Source organism: Corvus cornix, chromosome 12 (assembly GCF_000738735.6).
Source record: "Corvus cornix cornix isolate S_Up_H32 chromosome 12, ASM73873v5, whole genome shotgun sequence".
Classification (NCBI taxonomy): Eukaryota; Metazoa; Chordata; class Aves; order Passeriformes; family Corvidae; genus Corvus; species Corvus cornix.
Genome location: NC_046342.1, coordinates 11,909,762 through 11,918,821, shown reverse-complemented (window position 1 = coordinate 11,918,821; position 9,060 = coordinate 11,909,762). Strand labels below are relative to the sequence as shown.

The window sequence follows — 9,060 nt, the reverse complement described above, 5'->3', positions numbered from 1 at the left end:
CACTGTCCCCTCCCCTGGTGCTTATTGGCAATACAGCTGCTTTGTACAGAAGGAACAAGTTTTAACTGAACTTTTCTGGTGTGGACTGCGATTTTACCAGAAAGAACAGCCCCAGTGTAAGCCCTACCAATCCAAACTTCCCACTGTGGCAGCACAAAGGCCTGTCTAAATGTGCCACTTTGTCACAGCAAGTGCCTAGCTCTGTTGGTTTCACCTTGGCAGTGAAATCCATCACAGTGAAAAAAGGAAAAGCTCTAATATTCATGCAGTTCTAGTAATGTTAAGTTTGTGCACTGTCTTTCAGAAATTTTGAAAGGTTTTTATTGCAAATTTACTGGTTTAAGTGATGTCACGTAAAAAGACAGAGTCAAAATCAAGTGTACATTGGTTCTGGACTTTATACTGAAGTCACACATGATGAACAGCTCTAACTCTCTGGCACCATGACTTTCACCATCCCTTCCATAACAGTTTTCCCACTTTCTCTGACCTGACATGATACAGAAATGTGTGCAACAGAACCCTTCAGTCGTTTCACTTCTGCTGCAGCTGTGACTTCTTCACCAACATACAAAGGAGCTGGAAAACGGATCTCCTGGGAAAGAAATATACATCCTTGACCAGGCATTTTGGTACCCAGAACTGCAGAAATAAGCCCATTGATCAGAACTCCATGGACAACAGTTCTCCCAAACCTAGACTTCTTCGCAAACTCTTCATTTAAATGCAAAGGATTTGTGTCACCTGTTAAATAAGAAAAAGTAACTACATCATTCTGTGTAAAAGCCTTGCTAAGTTCAGCTTTGTCTCCAACTTTTATGTGTAAATTCTGAAATATGGGATGTCCAAGTAGTGAGTTGATAAATGTTAGCTTTGTCAAGGCTCTTTGTTGGAAAATCCCTCCAGAAATCCCATGCCTGAAGGGCTGAAACATTTCCAGGAACTCCTTCTTCATGCAGCCGAACCAACAACCGCATTCAGTCCAAGACTAATTCTCTACTGTTGCCAGATAACGCAAGTAGAAACGGAGATGTCTAGTTTGGGGAAAGAAAAAACCAACAGAAACTGAACAGCTAAAGCCTTAAAAAACCCCACCATCAAATACACTCGAAGTTGAAAATACTTAAAATTTTCCTTTTATATGCTAGTTTAAAAACTTAGAGCTATGCCTGAGCAGATTTTTGTCTAGCCATGGCTTCAGAAACAAAGAATTCTCAGAACTCATTTTATTAAGCAGCATCCTCTGGAAAAAAATAAGCTCTGGAAGTGCATGTTCATATATGCATTGTTAAAGAAGGTCAGCTGACAGTGACCAATAGAAAGGCAAAAATTGGGGTAGGGAAAATAAAACCTGGACCAACATGTGGGTCATGAACAACACTTGCCAGAAACTATTTTCTTGCAGATACATTAATGACATCAGGCTTGTCACTGGACAGAAACCATAAAGTAATGAGACAGCCGCTACTGTCACATTGTACAAGATTCATTTTAAGATCAGAACTGCTCAAACACAGGCCCACACACCTGCACTTACAGGCACTTTATTCCCAAACCAAGGCATTTTTGCATCTAGGCCATCTTTCTATGAAAAGGCAGCAGGCTTAGGCAGCCTGCCAAGCTTAGAGCCAGAGCTGACATCTGGGGGAAGCCACCCAACCCCACAGGGCTTTACCTGCAGCACCCGGAAAGCACACCTCCTGTTCTGGTAGAAGCCAAGCAAGGTTAGAGCACTCCACAGCTTGACAAGGCCACTAAATAAAAAGAAAACAAAATATATTAATAAAATTTGGGGGGTTTTGTTTTCCTGCAGCATAGACATCTCAAATTAAAAAAAATGTTATGCAAAGAGTAACAAAACCTTAACAGTTTAACAGCAGATAATTTCACCAGAGAGTTCTAGTAGCGAAACTGTATCTTGAAGGATTATTGCAGTGGCTGCAGTCTCTTGTCTTTGACACAGAGATATGTACTGTAACCTCAAGTTCACTTTACCAGCCCTGTTCTTGTTCCCTCTGTGCATTTAAGCTCCTTCATCACCTAAATCACCTACAGTTGTCATCACCATTTAGAGTAACTATTGTCATCTTTACTACACAAAGAGATTTAAAGTCACTACTTCAATAGTGCTTCCTTCCTATCTTAAACCATTAAAATCATTCTGGTTTAATGTACTGATGCACGAAGTTACCAGTAATTATTTTCTGCATGCTGTATGCACGTATCTGCAAGTTAGGCTTAATTCTTCAGAGGCCATTCTTAGTTTAAGAGTTCTATTTTCTTATGAAAAATACTTTCATGGCATGGAAGCTCGTACTGACTGCACCTTACCTGCTAATAACTCTTAATATGGCAGACAGAGTTTTTTCCTCATATGTTAAGACATCAACAGGCAAAGCTGCTCCAACCTATGAAAAAAAATGGTTTTTAGTAAGTATCACCCTATGTTCTTATCATGGTTTATAAGTAACTGATTTCACCCCCAGCATGTGACATCATTAAAGGTGTTACAATTACGCTCAAATCTCACACAAGTGTTTCAGCTACAACACCACTGGAATTTAAACAGCACCCTTCCTCTCAGAGTTCTTTAGAAGCCACTTTTATTTCCACATTACACCTGGAGAAACACAGACCCAGAGGTGATGCAACCTGCTTAAAGTCACCCAGCAATAAACAGAACAAAAACAGTACTGTGGACCTTCCCATCCACAAAGTTGTTCCCTTTTTAAAGCCTCTCTACAGCAAAAGCATCAATACCACAAATTCTTAAAAACAAGTATCAAAGAATGGCTTGAGCGGAAGAGACCTTAAAGTTCATCCAGTTCCAGCCCCACTGCTATTAGACCGCTTCCACTAGGCCAGGCTGCTCCAAGCCCGGTCCAACCTGGCCTTGAGCACTGCCAGGGATGGCTGAAGCCGCTTCACTACGGGCACCGAACAGAAATGCACAGCTTCACTAGGAGCAAGTCAGAACGAGGGCTGGCGAGCAGGTAACCGGTTACCGGAGGGTCGAACCCAGAACATTTACCCTGCCTCGCCTGCTCCTTCGGCCCCTGTCCCCCCGCTCGGACACTGCTCTGCAGCCAGAGCAGCCGTTCCAGGAGGCAACCGCCCGCTCCCGCAAGGCTCTCCCGGCCGAGCCCGGAGCCGCCGGCCACGGACAGACCCCGATTCCGGTCCCGGTCCCGGTCCCACCTCTCCGTGCAGCTCCCTCAGCGCTGTCACCACGAGCTGCTTGAACTGCGCGGCGTTCGGCCGGGCCCCGCCGTCGGGCAGCTCCCTGCAGGACGGAGAGCACAGGGGTCAGGCGGGCTCTGTGGGGGCTCTGTGGGGGCCCCGGCTCGCGGGGACGGGGGTGTCACTCACAAGCGCACGCGCAGGTAGTGATGCTCGGCCGCGCGCCGCAGCACGCGCCGCTCGAACGCGGCCGCCGCCATTCCCCGCCCCGCCCGGCCGCGCGCGCCGCCAGCCCGCCCCTTCTACGGCGGCCGCGCAGGGTCATCGTCGCCAGGGCAACCGCGCGCGGCGCCTCCTGCGCGCGATCGCCACAGGCGCGGCCCGACCGCCCCGAGCCGTGGCCGCTCCGCCGAGCGCCGGGCCAGGGGCCCCCGGCAGCGAACGCGCCGTGACCGACCCGAGCACAGCCCTGCAGACGGAGGAGAGCGGGAGCAGTGTCTGAGTCTGAGACGAATCTCTGGGAAGCGGCGGGAACAGATAGTGTTTCCAAGTGCTGCACGCAAGCTTTTAACTTCACTAAGGCAAACACGGCACGCTGCACCACAAACATGCTGTTGGAGACGGGCACGCAGAGATGCTCCTTCGCTTCTCCAAATAAATGTGTTGGTCCCGATGCAGTGCCTGCTGAAGGTGCTGTCTGGCACCAGGTTACAAACACTGAGGAGCCTCTGCTGCCCCAGCCTCGGTTTTGCAAGGACACACAGCTGAAACAACTCGAGAAGTGCACAGAACGACGCTGGCAGCCTGTCTTTGCACCTCACCAGTCAACAGCTGTTCAGATGATAAAATAGCACAATTTTAGTAGCTTGTACCTGATCTAAAGATTGGCGTGAAATGTATCCTTACCAGAGAAACAGCAGAAAGGATGTAAGTACGTTTGCTCTGCTGAAATAATTAACATCCTCAAAAGAAATTCAGAGAATCTCCCTTCTTTTACCAAAAGGTTTATCCAGGAATTAGTACCGACACCAGCACGGTAACACTGCAGTAGCCCAATGGACAGATGACGTGCTTGAGTCAAGGCCCAACTCACAGGACACCTTTTGCCTGCACCTTCACACAGCTCAGTCTGTGCAAAGGTCCTGCATGAGCTTTCTCATGCTTAGCACCACAATCCACCTGAACTCCGTTCCTGGGCTGACTTAAAAACAGGACATAAACCACCGGACATTCAGAAATAAAACTTCAGCAAAAGCAAATTCGATTTCACATGTACCACAGTAATTTTCAGATTGTTAGTTAGGTTAAATAAAAGGCAGCTTGCCACATAAAATTCAGTAGCTGTAAGTGTAGGCTAACACGAGAGCTTCAGGAATACTGTGTTTCTCCGGGGAACTGAGAACCAGTTATTGCAATGCTCAGTAAATCAGTTCTACGATAATTTGGCAGACTTATCAGAGCAGCCAGTTTTATTGGGACCAACAGTACCTACAGAAGTTGGTATTACTTTTAGGATATTAGTAAAATTTCATCACCAAGCAGCAAAACTTGGAGATCAGGTGCTGTACAAAATCTCTTTTGGTTATTGCAGTAGGGCAAGTGCTGCTCTCTACGAGGCTCTGGCAACAGGAACTCAGGCATTCCAAGTGTATCCAGGGAACTGTTGTAAGGCTGGGGGTTGTGTCAGCTGCAGCGAGTCAATAACGAGCACACACAGGACTGTACAGGAAGGCTGGACACAACAGGTCAGTTTTTTATTAACCAAAAGTGAAGCTGAACCCCAGAGTGGTTTAACTCGTTAAAACCATATGTTTATATGGCAGATATTTTTCTTTCATGTTCGACACTACAGTGCAAGAACCAAACTTCGCAGCTGTTCATCCTTTGAGAATCAAGTAGTAAAAATAAAATGAATTAAAATAAGGGTCCCTCAATGAATCAATTAAAAAAAACATTTAACTCAAAAGAACAGACCAATTTTAAGAACTGTCTTATTGAATTCTCCCAAGTGAAAGACCTTTAAAAGCACTTGGAGCCTTGAGGTAGCAACTTTATGCAGAATTTAATTCCCCTCCTGCCCCACAGAGGAAAATTAGTAGCGCATTATTAGCTCCAGCCAGCTAAGCTGTGTTGAGTGTCTCCTGTGAGGTGACTTTCTCTTGCCTCTTGAAATAGCAGTGTAGTGCTGCAGAGCGCCAGGAGGAATCCACAGGGAAGGCCTCTTGAAATAAAATTTATGGTTTGAAAAAAGTTAAATGATCAGCAACAACTGTAACAATAAAAATTATCTGAAGTGAAAAAACCCAACGTGTTTGTATTTTGGCAAGACTAGTTTACAAATACAAGTCAAGAACAAGAGTCTGCTTTCAGCCAACGGAAAATAAAGAATGGAAGTGACATTCAAAGGGGTTTCGGAGGTTTTTTGCCCTCTGTGCAAAATTGCACTTTGTTTTTAAAGTTTTAAGTTTTGCACTTTTATTTCTAAGAAAAGAGCACTTCTGCCCTTTTTTGTTCTTTTACATTGTCAAACCTGTGCTGTGACATTAGACAGAAATACCAGGTGCCAGGATATTTAACCACTGAAAGCTCCTCTCACTGACTTCACAACAATCACAAGCAGGGAATCACAAACAGGAGATTTGTCTTCCTCTAAGCCCCGAGAACATGATCCTCTGTGCCCACTTTGCTGCTGAGTTGTTTTATTAAAAACTAAATCCCTCTTTAGTGCCAATTTCAGAGACTCTGTGGCGGATTTACTGAACACTGAGCGGTAACAAAACACCTGGGCTTATTCTCAGTAACAACTGCAATGAACAGAGTGTAAAGCAATGAGCTGAGATACAGGGATGGGGCAGATGGTCACAGATAGGTGCTGTACTCGCTCCCTGGACTTGGTATCAGCACTCGCACATGGCCCAATTTTGCTCACTGCTGGTGCTCTAACCAGATTCCTGGCAATATTGAGTATCTCACCAAAGCTTCTTTCACTACCTTCATGCTCCAAAACTGTACAAACAGGCTGGTTAAACTAGACTAAACTAATCAGGCACATTGCACATTATCATTCTTAAATGGATCAGCTCCAAGTCAGCTGCCTCTCTACACCATGGAATGATGCTGCACGGACCCTGGATGCAGGATGGCACTGCCCAGTATACCATTGCTCCAGGGAGCCCAGAGAAAGGTAAAATTTCAAAAGCTTGTTCTTGTTCACATGGGATCCCAATCTTTTGATTTTATATTCTCATCTTTTCCTTTGAATTTTAGAAGCCATCAAATCCTGCCTTCCAGGAAGAAGTATCTCAAGAATCTGACATCAGCCTTGCCTGGTTTTTGGTTAAGCTTCGGAACAACTGCCTGTGTTTGCCTGTGCTGAGGTTACAGTCCTGTCCTGCACAGAACCGAAGGCATTAAGAACCAGAATCCATCTGTAAGACAGCCCAACCTGCCAGTCTCCTCTGGATAAAGGAGAGGATATTCTGCCTGGGAGCAACAAAGGCCAGCTGGTGATTATTCACAGCAAGTTTCTCTTTAGCTCACATGACAGTTTAGGCAGCACAGAAGCTCAGGCTGGTTCAGAGACCAGTTCATGTTTGGTTCACAGGACAGTCACAAGCTGGCTTCAGAAACACCCTTTGTCATGGAGCCCAAAGTATCTTAAAGTTGTATCTGCTATCACTGCAAGGAGCTGATGAGTGGTTTTTTTCTTTTTTTTAGTCTTTTTTTTTTGTTGTTGGTTTGGTTTGGGTTTTGTTTGGTTTTTTAAATTCTGTGATGAAAACAATTATTTTTGTCTTTGGTGTTAAACCTTGGAAGCATGAGTGAAAAGTACCTGCTGCTTCTTTGGCTGTAATTTATGACAAAGAAACAGCCCAGGAAAGCAAGGGAAATTCACTGTTCTAAAATACATGCAGTTTGAACAGCCACTAGACATCACGACCAGGACTTTAATAATATGGAAACACCAAGTTCAGTGGTGTCCATTACAAATCATTTGCATTATATAAAAATATGACTGCAATTACAGTAACTGGACAACAGTCATTCAAATTTATCAACTTTCCATCTTACTCATATTGCAGGAAATGGGAGAAGCTCATCCAGTATGGGGAAAAAAGTGTCCAGAAACCAACTCTGTGATGCTAAGCATCTCATGTCTTAGAGAAATGTCCACTGTAATAATTAAAAGCAGGAATTCAAGATTAGCATCCTTCCATTCTTGCTTACATGGCCGTGAATAAAAAGAGCAGGTTCTGTTACACTACTATTCACAATTAAAATTTTATAACCCCATAAAACACCAGTATGTTTTGCATGACCTGTGGAAGAATGCAAACTCAAAGGGTTACTAGATTTATTACCTCCAAATTCAATGTCTTAATATATATATTCTATTTGTACACCATAAAAATGTCCTTCTTATGGTCTGACTCTTATTTAGATAATACCCTGATAAAATCTCAGCCATATGCCAATTAAGGTCCTTAAAGCTATTGAAACAGAATCTACCTAATAAATGCTGCAAATTTAACAGGTATTTTAGATCATTAGCTTAGTTATCACCTAAACCAAAAAGACTCCTCAAACACACCAACTGCGTAGTTAGCAAAGACATTTGCTTTACAAAGTCAAATGTTGCCAACTTTTGAAAAGTTTGGCAAATCAACGTGATATTTGGAAGCAATCAAGTGTCTAATGAAGTTAAAATACTGTGAAATGTTAGGACTAGGGGAAGCTCCTGCAAACAAGTGCAGAAGTAGTCTTCATTTAAATTACAAAACATTCACCTCCTTAAAAAGCTTTAAAACTGACCCAGTCAACAACTGCACCCTGGGAAATGTAGCAGTATAAAGGATCTCTGTAAGCAAGAGAAGGTCATATATTGTGATCTCACCACCATAAAATGTACTTAGTGTCAGGAACAAGGAGCAAATTTGGGGAGATGACAATTATGACACCTTCAGGCCATTTGATCTGAACCACTGCACTTTGTTGGACACCATAGAGTAAACCAATTTTCTTTGCTGCTCAGAAAACACTTAAAATACATTTTCTGCATCTGGTTGCTAAGCAGACTCTCCCATGTCCCCAGCTCAGTTTACTTGGTTTAAAGAGCTCTCTATATTTATTACCTGCTCCTTTCAGCAGGTGGACCAAAACTTCAGTGCCATCTTATTCATTGGTTCCATTGATACTTTAACTTCAAACCCAGATGCTACAATTAAAAGCAAATTTGACATTGTGTAAGGAAAGCATCAGATGAGGGAAATCAGCCTGTAAAAGGCTTGTATTCCACAGGCCGCCTCTGCAGAACAGGCAACCTCCCACTACAGAATCTGATGGGACAATTTATCCCAACAGTAACATCCAGAAGGAAGGAGGCTTCTGTATCTTGCACACTTTGGGTTTCGTATCAGGCACTTGAACTGTTGGACAGATGCCATTCTGAACCAAGTGAACATAGGGTTAGAATCATCTTTAATCTAGGTCTAATAATGAAGTATCAGCAGCAAAGTGGAGGCAGGGAGTGAGCAATCCATCTGTGCTGAGACTTGTTTATGGTTTCTAAAATGCCCAAGAAAACAGCAGAAGTAACTGTTCCGTAGTGTCCGTTGTCCTTGTGAGTTGTGTTGCTGATAGGAGGCTTTTCTGTGTCTTGAACTAAGAAGGCATTGAGGTACCCTGTGCCTAATTCCCTGGATCCATCAGGTCCATGCTAGAGCCAAACATTGCCACCAGTTGCTCCTCGTAATGTGTTATATTCCTCTTCATAATGTCCATGCAGGGTCCAAGCAACCTCTCAAATGCTTGCACATCCATGACTGTAATGGAACAGAGGTGAGAACAAGACTGTGTCAAAAAGGATATCAAATACCAATC

The 9,060-nt window shown here is 43.9% G+C and overlaps 3 protein-coding genes across 3 annotated transcripts in view; all 3 read right to left on the bottom strand.

Annotated features, from left to right (window-relative positions):
* Positions 1–303: 303 nt before the first annotated feature.
* RPP14 (ribonuclease P/MRP subunit p14) lies at positions 304–3,480 on the bottom strand. The gene is made up of 5 exons (XM_039558697.1): positions 3,370–3,480; positions 3,199–3,283; positions 2,332–2,408; positions 1,676–1,754; positions 304–1,034 (listed from the first exon to the last, which is right to left on the bottom strand). The coding sequence occupies exons 1-5, from the start codon at positions 3,438–3,440 to the stop codon at positions 978–980; spliced, it is 369 nt and encodes a 122-aa protein (XP_039414631.1). The 5' UTR covers positions 3,441–3,480; the 3' UTR covers positions 304–977.
* HTD2 (hydroxyacyl-thioester dehydratase type 2) lies at positions 374–981 on the bottom strand. The gene has a single exon (XM_019280242.3). The coding sequence runs from the start codon at positions 953–955 to the stop codon at positions 428–430; it is 528 nt and encodes a 175-aa protein (XP_019135787.1). The 5' UTR covers positions 956–981; the 3' UTR covers positions 374–427.
* Positions 3,481–4,900: 1,420 nt separating the features above from the next.
* The window catches only part of PRKAR2A (protein kinase cAMP-dependent type II regulatory subunit alpha), a 60,840-nt gene continuing 56,680 nt past the window's right edge, over positions 4,901–9,060 (bottom strand). The window contains 1 exon segment of the mRNA XM_039558964.1: positions 4,901–9,002. Within this exon segment, the coding sequence (XP_039414898.1) occupies positions 8,869–9,002 (134 nt within the window). The 3' untranslated portion in view covers positions 4,901–8,868.